We start from the raw sequence: 14,603 nt of genomic DNA, 5'->3' as shown, positions 1-14,603 counted from the left end.
CCCCTGGTCACGGCCGACAAATGGTCTTCCAGTGTCAGCCGTGGATCCAGGAGGACACCCAAGTTGCGTGCCCTCTCTGAGGGGGCCAGAGTCTCGCCCCCTATAGTCAGCGATGGAGTCAGCTGACTATGCCGGGGCGCCGGCAACCACAGCCACTCGGTCTTGGAAGGGTTGAGTCTGAGTCTGTTCCTCCCCATCCCTATTATCAATTTCATATTTGATCTGTATTTACTTTACCCCTATTTCCATGATTGCTACTAGCAGCCTGAATATCAAGCTTCAGAAAGGTCATGGCAGAAATCTCTCTGTGAGATCCATTAGGGGGAAAAAAACAATGATTATCTAAGGGCAAAAAAAATAATTTTGGTGGTAATATCACAAATATTTATGTACTAAATACCTGTAAGGCCTCTATGACATAAATGCTCACATCAGCCATGTAATTAGGACTGTATTGTTGTTGTGCTAAAGTTTATTCCAGGGCTAGAAGTGAGGCTTTTTATATTAAAATCTATGCAAAGCATCTTTCCTCTTTCAAAGCTTTTCTCATATATTTCTCACATTTTCAAGTCTCTGCCCACACCTATTATAAAAACTAGAAACTTGCACTAAACAAAATAGCACTTCTTGTGCATTTTTATGTTTCATATATTAAAAGATTATACTCACTATGCAACTTTCACTGTTGTCTTCTCTGTGGGGTATAATGTAAGATACAACATCAAGGGATCCTTCACATTGCCAAGGCGTTTGGGAAACATTTTTACAACTTGTCAATGTAATGAAGTAGTGAGTTGGAATGAGGACCGCTAAATTAGTTGAGTGCCTGAAATTTAATTTTAAAAGGAAAAAAAACAGCAACATTTTTGTGTTAGTTGTACTGAGCATACTCCACACACCAAAGAAATATACAAGCTATATACAGATCTCCCTTGCTAAACCAATTCCACAAGCTATTAGGCACATTCAAAGAACTGGTTATAAACCTTTAAACTATTTGTATGAGAATTTTCTTCCTGTCAGTCAGTCTGGGCTTCACAATCTCCAAGAGAATTTATTTTCTCAGATCACACCATTGAAATTAGATTTGATAGAAACAGAAACCCTGGGCTTCTCAAGTAACTTTCATTTTAATGATGTGCAAATTATGTTTTTAAAATGTACTTGAAATGTATTTCCCTTTTCTAAATCTTATAACTACTATTAAAATAGTGATGGACATTCTTTATGGAAAGTATACTTTTAATACAGCAATGAATAAATACATCCACCTGATTTGAGGCCTTCATCCAAACGATAGAAGCAACATTGCACTTTTGCAACACAAGCTCTACTAGATTCATAGCTATGTGTGGATATCATGATGCACGTGTAAAAGTGATGACAAGGTGCTGCTTTCATTATTTGTTTCTCCCCTGATATCCCTCCCCTGCTTCCCCAGGGATGCCTCTGATAAGGGCTGCCCACAACACTGCTAGAATGTTAATGTATATTCCTTGATACCAACTTGAACCATACTCTTAGATTATTGTGAACATTGAAATGGTTTCACCCACCAGCTTTTAAATACCATATCAAAATATCTTTCATACTGTTTGGAACAAAATATGTATTGAAATACTTATTTGAATGTAATTTTGTTTTAAAAAAGAAAAGCCATAATTTACACATGTGAAAATCAAATATAATGTATTGATACATATGGAAGAAGCCACAAAGGGATTGATAGGCTCAATATAAATTGCTAATTGTCTTACTACTTCGGGACATACATTCTGTTAAGTCAGAAAAATATATTTTTAACTGAGGTTTGTTCCCATAAATTAAATCAAAGCAGTTATTTCAACACACAGTCACACACACAAAAGCTAAAACAGATATCTGCTAACCTTCTTATTTCCTCTGGTGTATCATATACGCCATTGTAGTCGTAATCAAATATAGGACCTGTGATCACATTTACACCATTTCTGGCTGCAGCATATGATGGTAGTAGGACAGCACTAAAATATTCCCAAATCACTGAAAGAACAAGGGAGAATATCTCTAAGAAAATATCATGACTTGAAGAGAACCAAGCCCATCAGTGATATCGCTGGTTGAAGGTCTATTTTTTTGTTCTGTGATCATGGGCTGCCTTTATTTTACTTATATATCAAAACAGTATGAATTTCATAACTATTTCCAAGTATGTTGGAACTACACAGTCCTACCTAATATTTTGTGCTTGGCATACTGGAGGGCTGGAGCTTCGGATATGAGCTTCCAAATCCAAGAGATATTTATGAATGAATTTAACTCTGATGCGCATCAGAGTTAAATTCCAAATATAAAGCAAACAATGGCATTTGCTTTGACCATCTTTTTTTTTTTTTATAGTTCTTGAATGGACTGACACTCTTTGCTGAGGTGATCTACAATCCAGAAATCCTCCTAATCTTTAGAAACAGATAATCAGTAGAAAATATTTCTTTCACTATAAACATTTTCCATCATGGTTTTACATAAAGACTATCTTGGCTAGTTTGAGAATCGCCCTTGGAGCCTAGGCAACCAAGGAAGCAGTGTTCAATCTACAGCCATAGGATTATCTATCTCTGGGTTAGAGAACTGAAAACCATTCTCGATAGATTTTATTTAGAAGGCCCTTTGAGCTCAATGGGCTTACTCCTAAGTCAGTGGTTCTCAACCTTTTTAATGCCGTGACCCCAACCGGTCGTAAGTCGAGGACTAAACCGGTCGTAAGTCGAGGACTAAACCGGTCGTAAGTCGAGGACTACCCAACCGGTCGTAAGTCGAGGACTTTCCCTGCCCGGGAGCGCCGCACATGTGTGGTTCTGCCCCCTGCACTGGCCGAGGCATAGCTGGCAAGCGGCAGAGACGGAGCAGGCCGACCACCAGCTGGCCCAGCCCAAGGGAGGTAAGGCACCCGCCGGAAAAGAGGAAAAAATGGCGGACAAAAAAAATGGCGGACAAAAAAAATGGCAGACAGCCTTGCTTGGCTACCCCCATGAAATGGTCGATCGACCCCAAATGGGGTCCTGACCCACAGGTTGAGAACCACTGTCCTAATTAAATAGACTATTTTAGCCTTCCAATTTTAGAAGTATCTTGCTTGCATGAGTACAGAAGCTATATAAAGGAACAGAAGATCCATTTATGTTTTGACTTGTTAAGCCATGGTATGGTCATTTGAAGTAGCTTGCAGACATATAGAATCAAGAATGTAGGCATTCAGGAAATTGTTATGAGACTGAAGAATTATAGTACAACGCAGCACAGCACCATCATTCATTGGACATTACTACATGTATATTATTGCAGATACAATCACAAGAGCATAACAATTATGTTTTAATAATATAATTAATTATATTTCATTAGCTTATATTGTTCCCATAAAAAGAAGCAAAAGCCCATAATAATTAGCCTTTTACCTTGAAAAGCAGAATACATTGGTGCTATGTTGCTTGAGAGAAGTCCTTCATAATAATTTTTCTTATCTTCTTCAATCAGATCTAGAAACATAAAAATATATAAGCAAGCATTTAAAACTGATATGTATCAATATATCAAATGATTGAAAAACCTTTCTACTTTCTGAAATGAATACACGGTACTAAACATTTAAGTCCAAATACAATGTTCAAGGCTCAAAGAGATGGGTTTGCTTATTTATGTACTATATTTATTTTAATCTACAGGCCAGTGGTGGCGAACCTATGGCACAGGTGCCAGAGGCGGCACTCAGAGCCCTGTCTGTGGGCACGCGCGCCATCACCCCAGTCCTAGGCCTTCAACTGGGTTTTATAAACCCTTTTTGCTTTAGGCCTCCGCCACCGTGTGCAAAAAGAAAAAGGTTCAATCAGTCAATTTCAACTTCTTGCGGGAAAAAAAAGATCTTGCAAAGTTGGAATTGATTGATTGAACTTTTTAGTCTCACCCAGTCTGCCATTACCACCGCAGCCACGCCCACCAGTGGGCCACGCCCAGCCAATGGGCCACACCCAGCCAATGGGCCATACCCACCCGGCACTCGATGATGCATAAGTGGGTTTTGGGTTGCAGTTTGGGCACTCAGTCTCTAAAAGGTTCGCCATAACTGGTATAGGCCATTCAATACCTAAACAACTCTGGGTGGCTTAAGTTATATTATTACTAAATATTCTTAAGCCAGTACACCATTCTATTGCAATCATCCCCAAAAGGCATTCCCAAGATAGGTGAGTTACATCTCCCAAAATGACCAACTGACATGGCTATTGGCCTGCTGACTAGACAATATAAATCTTGTAGTCCCGACATATTTAAAGGATACCAAATTGTATGAAGCACTGCATTCACCAAAGAGAATATTCCAAAATTTCCCAGGAATGTTGATGAGCACACTGAACTTCCAAAGGATCAAAAGGCAATTCCTACTTAAAAGTTAACCTCAGCTTCAAACAAGAGGATGCCACCTAATTTGGGGATTGTGTTTATGAAAAGAAAACCCCATTTAAATATTAAAATAAATGTATGTGTTAAGATGACTGAGTCTCCAAAAGCAAATATGAAAATTTCAGAACTATTTTTTCCATATTAAGCCTTTCTGAATTAGTGGTTTCTAAAGTCATCTGGCCACTGCTACACCATATACCTTATCAATGCTCATTCAGTGAGAAATCAAGCATTTTAATGTTTATGTACCACTCATAGCTGTATATTTATTTTAACATTAAAATGTTGGTTCTTTTGTAGTTTGAATGTAAAAGATAAAAGGTGTTTTGATAGTACCTTCTATCTGCCAGCCATGATTCTACATTTTTCATACTTATTAACATTTTGTATAAATATCAATTAAAGATTTTCTAGGTTGGCTTTGGCTTACGTCCAATATTTAATTCTTATATATAAAAGAAGATAGTCCACACATTTTAAGAAACAGAAACAAGTTTTATTTTGGCTATTAATTTAATCTCTGCTTTGGCTGATCTCAAATAATCTAACTAGGATTATACCTGGTTATTACCTTAATGGGAACCCAGCATGAAATTCCTGGGGCTATAAGCTAAATTAACTAGTAAAACAATATTCAGAAGAAGGCAACAGTGAGCTATTTGCATATTGTTGCCAAGAAAAAGCCATGGATATGCCTATAGAACCAGGAGTCAAATTTATCAGGAGAAAATTTATCTAAATATTGTTATCACTCTGCTTAGAAATAAGAGAGAAAATGGAAATTACTTGGAGGAAAAAGAAATCCATAGTTAAGCTGAGGGTGATTTTTGTAAAGTGAACAAGTTTGACTGCTATTTAAAGAAATACGATGATCCGTGTAGAAGCAGCTTCTGATGGCACCTGCAGAGGCATTCCAGCTGTCCTAATTAACAAAACAAAAGTACCAGTGGTTATGTATATTTATTGTATATAAAGAATAAGACAAGATAAATATACAATAATCCAGCTATATTATGAAAGAGTGTTTTGTTTTAGCTCTATTAGGTCTATACAGAATGTACCTCTGGCTAAGTTTAGATATTTGCAAAGAGGATTTCTAAAGACCACTCTATTCACAGCATTTATCATTTTATAAATCCATTATATTTTCCCCTATCAAGGGTAGACTGATGTAGCCCTCATTTTGATCTACAGTATATCACTTCCCAGCTTCCTACAGGGTGGGGTTTTTTTTGGTTCATATTAGGCTCTCATTATCAGGAGAGCTTATGTAAGACAATTGGCCCACAGGAGTTGTGAAATCCAAATGTTCAAACTGCTGTGCACATAGGCCTTTACTTGGCAAAACAACTGGGTAGCAATATGTATGGTTTTAGGATCCAACGGGACAGAATTAACAAATTCCATTTCTAATCTATTCAGAGATTGTGTATGTGTGTGCGGACATTGGTATAGGCCAGGGATAGGCAACTATGGCTCTTTTATGACTCATGGACTTCAATTGAGCATGGCTGGCTCAGGAATTCTGGGAGTTGAAGTCCACGAGTCATAAAAGAGCCAAGGTTGCCTACCCCTGGTATAGGCTGTGCAGTTAGCTGAATGCAAAGGAGACAATGGACTTCAGATTCATATAAGGGTTCAGAAAGTATCAGTCAAGAGCATCTTAATCAAGCATGTCTTTTGCCAGGATTATCCTTTTTTTCTTGACCAGGAAAAGATGCAGCTGCTTTTAAAGTGTTCCTAAGATGGCTAACTGTGCAGTCACACATACTTTAATTACTGTACATTGGAAGTGTACATTACTCAAGTATCATTATTCAAGTATCCCTGCACAACATGCATGCATTCATATGCTGCACAGCACACACTGAGAAATTATATAAAGAGGTAGTGATTTAATTCATCTGCCTAGCAGCATAATAACTCTTCAAAACTAAGGCCAATTTTCTTGTATGAAGAGAAACCAGCAAAGGACAGATCAAAATAAATAACGGTCCTGATTTGGCTGGAGGATGATGCAAATTCAGAAAAAAAAATTCCACAGTATATCTGTGAAGAAGCAACCAGTTTTTAATTTCTGGTTCTATGACTCAGAGATAAGAATATACTATATACTTATCATGTATTTTCACTGCAGAAATACATGCAAATATGTGATCACAGCTGGTAAAGAAATCAGAAAAAAAAAATCCAGCAGCCAAACTACATATGTTTCATGTATTTTACTTAAAACATTGCTGAAAACATGCACTATTTAAAAATGATTTATTTCCATAGTCTTTGTTCCCCACTTAAATGAGCCCACATCTGGCTTGCCACATTGTTTTTTTCCTGCCACTCACTGCTTTATATCTTTTTCCTTCAAATGAAAACGGAATTACCCGCATACTTACATGCTTGTTAACAGAATAGCTACTCCACAAAGGCATCTTGATGTTCTGGCTAAATCCACTGACATAATGATGGTTGTGAAGGAGGCAAAACGTCTGCTTCTTTTGGAGTACATGGGGCCTCCCAAAAGGCAAGTTGTATTCTTCTATCTTCTTTACTACAGGAGATTAAAAAGGCAAACTAGGTCTGCTACTATATAGCAACTTCCCAGTCAAGGTTTTCTGCTTAATTTACCCATTTCCAGAAGCAGTTATAATACTTACTTTCTGAAATAGTAAGATCTACCTGTGGTTGAATCGGTCGCAAGGGCTATATGTAAAGGAAAGCAGAAGATGAAGTCATTTTTAGGCAGCATCAGACAGAAGAAACAAATAAAAAATTATGAAAAAAACCAATCTACAGTAAACTACAAAATGATTGATAAATTGACAGAATGATGATATTGAGTAGCATTGAATAGCGAAATGGGAGGCATATAAGTTATATGAATGTAGAGATATAGATAAAGATATATATGAGATGAGATGAGAATACACACACACATACACACATGAGAGAGTGTGTTTTCTAGTCCTGCCATAGCCATGAAAGCCAGCTGGATATCCTTGGGTCAGTCACTCTCTCTCAGCTCAACCCACATTACAAGTTTGTTGTTTTTGTGGGGCCATCTTGGGTTATTTGTAAAAATAAGATGATAGATAGATAGATAGATAGATAGATAGATAGATAGATAGATAGATAGATAGAGAGAGAGAGAGAGAGAGAGAGAGAGAGAGAGAGAGAGAGAGAGAGAGAGAGAGAGAGAGAGAATCGTAAATGAATTGTATCCAAATTTGTCATATACAACCATGAAAATAGGAGGCATTTTTAATTAAATCACCAAAAATTCTAATTGATATTCCTGAAGAGCAATTGTTGTTTCTCTAAGTCAGGGGTCTTCAAATTTGGCCCTTTTATGACTTGTGGACTTCAACTCCCAGAATTCCTCAGCCAGGCACGCTGGTTGAGGAATTCTGGGAGTAGAAGTCCACAAGTCATAAAAGGGCCAAGTTTGAAGACCCCCTGCTCTAAGTCCTTACCAAAGATTTACATGAGCAGATATGGCCATCAGTGGAGGTCCTCTGCCTCACCAAAGGGCATGCAGAAGGATTGCTTTCTTCTTGGGGATGCTTGGGAATATAAGTGACTCTCTTTAGAAGGTGGCTGAGGCTTCCATGAGTTCCATTGTTAGGGGCTGGTGTTAAATCAAGAAGATCTAAAATAGTTGAGAAAACCGTGTCAAAGATATTGAAGATATGCTTTACATCACAGTTTAAACATAATTCTTATAATAAACATGCTATGGACATAAATGGTCATTACTTATCTATGTGCTAAATTTAATAGCAGGCCATGCCAGTTATTCCATAAAACTATTAGTATAAATAAAGCATGCTATTTTAAAAAATCCTAAGTACAAATAATTGTTATTAAAACGTAATATAAAAATAGTCAGGAAGAGTTCAACGTATGGATGAAAACTAGAGAGATGCCCCATATGGCAAGTTTTAAAGAATCAAAAGAGAAGTTTTTAAAGGAAAAGAAAGGGAGTTAGATAGGGACCAAATTCCATTTCTAACGTTACTAGAAACTGGCATCAGCACAGACATCAGAAGTAATCTTTCAACTTTTCAATATAATAAACATAATTAAAGTAAGTAATATAATTCTAGATGAATGGTAAATATTTTCTAGAAATGTTTTGAGTTGATGAGGTAAAGGGGTCAAGCCAATTTATCATACCACATATTAAGTTGTAGATTTCAATATTTTCAAATGGATCAACTTCTGTTTGAAACTTGAATCCAGGCCCAAATCCAATAAAGAGTGCCTACAACAAAAACCGCAAATCTAGTTACTTATTTATTCAATTTCTATAGCTGCCCAACTCAACTAAGTGACTCTGGTTGTACCGTAATTGGAATATCCAGCTGGTCTTTATCTGGAAAAATTGCTGAATTCCCCAAAGCAGTTTACTAAAAACTTGCCTTCAGAAGAAGAGAAGAGTTAAATCTATATTTAAAAGACAGCTGGCTCCCCTCTTAATAGATTTATTCAAATAGAAAAGTCACACAGGAAATCCAAATAAAAGCAAAGTTTGATATAGCATAGCTGACAGCAGATATCCACAATAGATTTCCACAATGGTCAATACTCCACTAGAACTACTTTTATTTCTCTGAACAATTAGAATATGTACCAAACCACACATATTTCTGTGCAAATGTTAGTAGATTCATAGGTTAACTGCTTCCATTTTCTGTAAGTATTTAGAATACATCTGTGTTAAGATAAATGACAGCGAGCTGAAAGCTTTATTCCAGGCAATGAGGTTCATCAATTCTTTTGGTATTTTTTTTTCTTATTTTCTCCTAAAAACATCTGGCTCCCCCCCCCCCACTACTGTGAATATTCTACTGCAAAGGTTTGCATATTTTCTCTTTCAGTAATATAAAACAGCAAAGTTCTCCCAGCAAAGCTATTTAGCTACTCTTTTTTCCCCTCCAAACATTATGCTTTTGCATTTCATCACAGCTGCTTAAAAGATAACATCAATGCAAAATGAAGAGGCTTACCATCTGCCTACAAGCTGATTCATTCAGCAACACAATCACTGTTTCTAACTTAAACAAATATAGATTATGAAACTCACAAATTTAGTATCCGCTACTGAATTACTTTCATCCCACAATATCTCATTGGCTGCTCACAGAAGGAGAAGGTCTTGCAATTTAAAGGAAATTAAATATTGCAACTGAGAAGATACTAATAGTCTTGAGATTTCCATACCAAAATTTATTTATTTATTTATTTATTTGTTTGTTTGTTTGTTTATGAAGTTTGCCACACATCTCATGTCAAACAACTTGGGGCAGCTAACTGCATAAAAACATTAAAAAACATTAAAACCAACAGATATAAAATAACGAAGCAGATAAAAAGAACATTCTTTTTATCTGCTTTGTTATTTTATATCTGTTAGTTTTAATGTTTTGGGCCCTTCCTGACTCTAAGTCTGAATTAAACCTTCGAGGACTACTAAACTGTCAAGAAATAGTATTAGATTCAAAGAAGGCTATAATTTTTTATTCATTTAGTTGTATCTTGCCTTTATTATTTTTACACATCCAACAAACCTTTTTCCTCTTATTTTCCCCAGAATAACAACAACACTGTGAGGTGGGTTGGGCTGAGAGAAAGTGACAGCCCAAAGTCACCCAGCTGGCTTTCAGGCTAAGGTGAGACTAGAACTCAGAGTCTCCCACTTCCTAGCCTGGTTACCTTAACCACTAGACCAAAGTGGCTCTCTATAATATTCTCTGTTATACAAAGGTCTGAAGAACTTAATTCACATTTTATACCTCAGCAAAGGAAATCAGGCTGAATATTAGAAATAATTTCCTGATAGTAAGAGTGAAGGTTCTAAACACTGGCAGAATAGCCACTGTCAGGGACAGTTTAGTAAATTTCTCCACAGAGCAGGGGGTTGAATTGGATGGATCATTTATTTTATTTATTTATTTATTTGTTTGGATTTTTATCCCGCCCTTCTCATAAGACCCATTTCAACTCAACATCAGTATTATTATTTCACCTGCTGTTTTCTATAGTATGAAATTACTGTAAGTTCATAGGCTGCTCCTAAGCAAAGATCTGTTGAAAGGGGCTTGGAAAGTCCCTTGAAAGGTTGAAGGAAAGAAGAGGAAAGAGAGTATGGCAGGGGTCTTCAAATTTGGCCCTTTTATGACTTGTGGACTTCAACTCCCAGAATTCCTCAGCCAGGCACGCTGGCTGATGAATTCTGAGAGTTGAAGTCCACAAGTCATAAAAGGGCAAAGTTTGAAGATCCCCGGAGTATGGAAATCTGAAAATAGAATCCCTGGTTAAAGAACCCCAAAACAGCCTAGGTTCATTAAAAAGTTTGGAAGGCACCAACAAATATTGCTATTTACCTGCATGTTTGCAAATACATTGTCTGACCCATGAAATCCACCAGTGCAATATTTGAGCTCAGACCGTATCCTGCAAAACATATAATAATAACAAATAAGCCTGCCAGGATCAATTGAAATAAAATCTCTTCTTGGCCTTTCTTTTCCATATTGAGTCTTCTTGACACAATGTAAGCCCATTCTCTCCTTTGGTGGCTCTGATTATAGAATGCTCTTTGTCTGTTTACTAGTTTACTATCCTTGGTGAGATTTATGCCAAACTCCTTCAAGAACCAAAGCACCTGTATATTTCTTTGAGTGGTTATTTCTCAAACCACACGTACAATATGGGTAGCTCCTAGTTGGAAGATTTTGGAGCTTACATAATTGTTTGGCAGATGCTCTGTCCCACCCTACATATCTACCCCCCATGCTAATGGGTAGAACAGTGGTGGCGAACCTATGGCACGAGTGCCAGAGGTGGCACTCGGAGCCCTCTCTGTGGGCACACATGCCGTTGCCCCAGCCCCGCCTCCCCCCATGGCCCCCTCCACACCAGTAGCCCCTCCCAGAGGAGAGTCGCCCCAGGCACGGCCCACCTGGAGCAGCGCAGCCAAGGACATGGTAGCCGGGCAGTGGGGACAAGACTCCACCCTTGCGCCCCTTCGTAAACAGATGCTGCTGCTGGGCACGAGTGGAGGGCGTGGCCGCCATGGCGCTGCTGGGCAACCTGGGCAATCGGCAGGCCATGGAGGTGGTGGGTGGCCCTGTGGGTGGGTGGGGCAGGGATGGAGTGGGGGCAGTGCAGGGGGTGTGGGGCGGGTGTGGGGCAGTTTTTGGGCACTCAGTCTCTAAAAGGTTCGCCATCACTGGGGTAGAACTTTTATTACACCTCTTCAGTTCCTAAGACCGACATTGCAAATGAATTAAAGTCGCCTGAAATTAGAGAAGGTAGGAGAGCTGATTTTCTGAACTCACAGATGACCACTCAAATAACTTCAGTTAAGATAAATAGCTAGTTCTTCCACACTGTGGCCTCTGTTGTTCACAGATAACAAGTTGAAGGAGAATCTGATTCCCATAAGATGACTAAGGAGAGGACAACTGTTCCAAAAGCTGCATTTCTCAATGAGCAGAAGTTTGATAAAGGTGGAAGGTTGAGCCCATATGGCCCCTGGCATAACACTAGCAGGGTAATATGTGCCCCTGTTGCTCTTGTGGAATGAAATGCAAGATAGAAGTGTAAGATAAGGCAGCAACAGAAATAATTTGCTCCCACTTAAGTGAAATCAATAAGAATTAAAACAAAAACCAAGAGCTTACCGGGCAAGCTGCCACTGCTGGTCCATATAAAAATGTATCGATTCAATCCGTTTATTACTGGCATAGTGAAATCGCTTGGGAAGCATCTGCTTCAGGTATGCTTTGAAATGCTGCTCTGGGAGCAAACACTGCAATGTGGAAATCACAGTAGATGGTCATATCATCAACATGACGCAAAATATCTTACAGGGTTTGTTTTTTTCTCTCGACCTTGGTTGTAATCTGCCCTCAGAAATCTACACTGGACAGTACTTAGAGATGTATGGAGATTTAAGAGGTAGAGAAATCAGCAATGACATTCCTCCTCCAATTACAGATAATTTTATCTATGTTTATTAAGGTTGTACTTTCTTTTCTTCCAACAGGTGGCCCACAAGGAGCAGGTAATAAATAACTGATGTTGTAAAAGCACAATTAACCATAAGCAAACATTTATTAAAATATAACATGACAGCCATAATAAATAACCAATTTCTCCTTCCATATGAAGCATCCGAAACCTGCTTGCACATCAAAGGCTTGCCTAAGTAAACATGTTGGGCCTGTGCTTTTTTTTAAAACATAATTTTTATTGAAGAGATTTTTAACAAGATTAAAAACAATACAAATATTGGAAAGGAAAGAAAGAAAATTAGGAAGAGTTATGAATAACTAAGAAAGAAATAAAAAATATTAAAGAAGCATCCTTCAATTTTGGGGGGGCAGGTGTTTATAAATGCATTTACATTTTACCCTCTCTCTCTTTAAGGTTACATCTGAAGCATTAAAAAACAAAGTTCATAGCTTGTTTTAACTTGATTTGAAGCACAGTTTATTATGATCTGAACTCTTCAGGTATTGCTAATATTGTAACATATGAAGCCGATCTTCCTACTTTCCATCTCAAAACTTTTCAGTGATTTTTCTCCGAGACTTTCTGTAATGTCACGCAAGAAAACTGAAAACACATCTGGTATTTCCCAAGATCTCATTGAATTGGACATTCTAATTCAAAATCTCACATGAGAATAAAAAAAAACTACAGGATTTGAGTGTCTTGCAAGATTTTGTCCATGTAATATTTTTAAAGTATTTCCGCAAATGCTATTTCGATTGCTGTACTGTAGCTATTGCGGAATCCACAAGTATTTTTGTATTCAAAAATAATATTCAAAATCCTGGTTTACCAACCACAATTTCTAGATTTAAAAATAACACTAAGACAAACCAAACCACCTTATCACTTAAAATGATGGGTCGGAGCATAGTCAGACTATTTAATATATATATATATATATATTTCTATCCAGGATTACTTTTTATACCAAATACTGATTCTTGTTTAATTTTTTTCTTTCCCTCTCAGGAGAAAGGAACACTATAACAGCAATATAATAATATACCAAGGGGATGCAACCCCCATATCTTGATATGTCTAAAGGAGGGAAGGTATATTAGATCTGGATGAGTTGACTAATTCTATAAATGATGGGGAAAATGTAGCTAATGTAGTTTGCTGGGTTGGGCAACTATATTAAATCTAATCAATGAAATAAGAGTCGTGACTTGGAGAAGATGTCAGTACTTACTGTAAGGTTTCTGACAAGGCCTTCATAATCAACTAGAAGAGTTAGATGAGATAATTAGTTACCTATAGTTTTAAAAAAAGAAAAATAAATAATGTCCAACTAAGTATCTGAATCACATTTCATCTTGTTTATAAGCTAATCAAAATGTTCTTCTCTGCCACAGCCATTAAAAGTAACTCTTTGCCATACAGCAGAACACAAGGATGTAAACACATCAGCATAGATAACGCTAAAACAGTTTTCTGAAAACTGCCCCATATTGAATTAATATTCAACATTCATACGCTCTAGGAGATTTCTGAATGGTCAATGTAATTGTTAAAATAATAACAAGGCAAACTATATTATAATGTGGAATTAAAGGGCATAATGTTTTTGCTAAAGTATTGAATGCCGATGGTCTCTTTCAGACTGGCTTGCCTACACATAATGAAACCAGGTCCAAACTTGCACTAGATAAAAACAAATAGTGCAAGTAGCTGCAGTTCCAAATTACATACAAATATCTACAGAAAATACATAAATTTCCCCAAAAACATCCATATAAAGGTAACAAGCAGCAATTTTTTTTTGCTTTAAGATATTATCTGAAAAAATATGACTGTAGATATGTATTGAGAAGATTTCAGAGATCAGTTGATCACTCAGTTCACTGGAAGACTACTTCTTCACTGTAAATCGCTATCCTCTAGGGAAACTTTGCCTACTGGTAGTAAAGAAATGTGGGAATCTGGTACCTGACACTGAACTTTCAAGTTTTGCCTTTAAACGTAATACCTATTATATTGGCAAATCATAATTACAATATTTCTATTTGTTTTGATGTGTGATCCTAAGAGATGTTCAGTAGTACAGTTTTCATTGGAAGGTCTATGTCAAAGTTTCCAAAAGTTTATACAGTAATACCCAG

At 37.3% G+C, this 14,603-nt stretch overlaps 1 protein-coding gene across 1 annotated transcript in view; it reads right to left on the bottom strand.

Annotated features, from left to right (window-relative positions):
- Window positions 1–14,603, bottom strand: part of LOC107302637 (ectonucleotide pyrophosphatase/phosphodiesterase family member 1) — a gene marked incomplete at its 5' end in the record, with an annotated part of 33,175 nt that overhangs the window by 2,869 nt on the left and 15,703 nt on the right. The window contains 11 exons of the mRNA XM_015831755.1: window positions 670–826; window positions 1,890–2,022; window positions 3,438–3,518; window positions 5,227–5,362; window positions 6,834–6,988; window positions 7,095–7,140; window positions 7,911–8,086; window positions 8,614–8,701; window positions 10,824–10,893; window positions 12,126–12,253; window positions 13,694–13,725. Coding sequence (XP_015687241.1) covers window positions 670–826; window positions 1,890–2,022; window positions 3,438–3,518; window positions 5,227–5,362; window positions 6,834–6,988; window positions 7,095–7,140; window positions 7,911–8,086; window positions 8,614–8,701; window positions 10,824–10,893; window positions 12,126–12,253; window positions 13,694–13,725 — 1,202 coding nt within the window. The remainder of the gene's footprint in view (window positions 1–669; window positions 827–1,889; window positions 2,023–3,437; window positions 3,519–5,226; window positions 5,363–6,833; window positions 6,989–7,094; window positions 7,141–7,910; window positions 8,087–8,613; window positions 8,702–10,823; window positions 10,894–12,125; window positions 12,254–13,693; window positions 13,726–14,603) is intronic.

The sequence above is a fragment of the Protobothrops mucrosquamatus genome, unplaced genomic scaffold, assembly GCF_001527695.2.
Source record: "Protobothrops mucrosquamatus isolate PMUCROS unplaced genomic scaffold, P.Mucros_1.0 scaffold_279, whole genome shotgun sequence".
In the NCBI taxonomy this organism is placed as follows: Eukaryota; Metazoa; Chordata; class Lepidosauria; order Squamata; family Viperidae; genus Protobothrops; species Protobothrops mucrosquamatus.
This window is presented reverse-complemented; position numbering and strand designations above follow the sequence as displayed.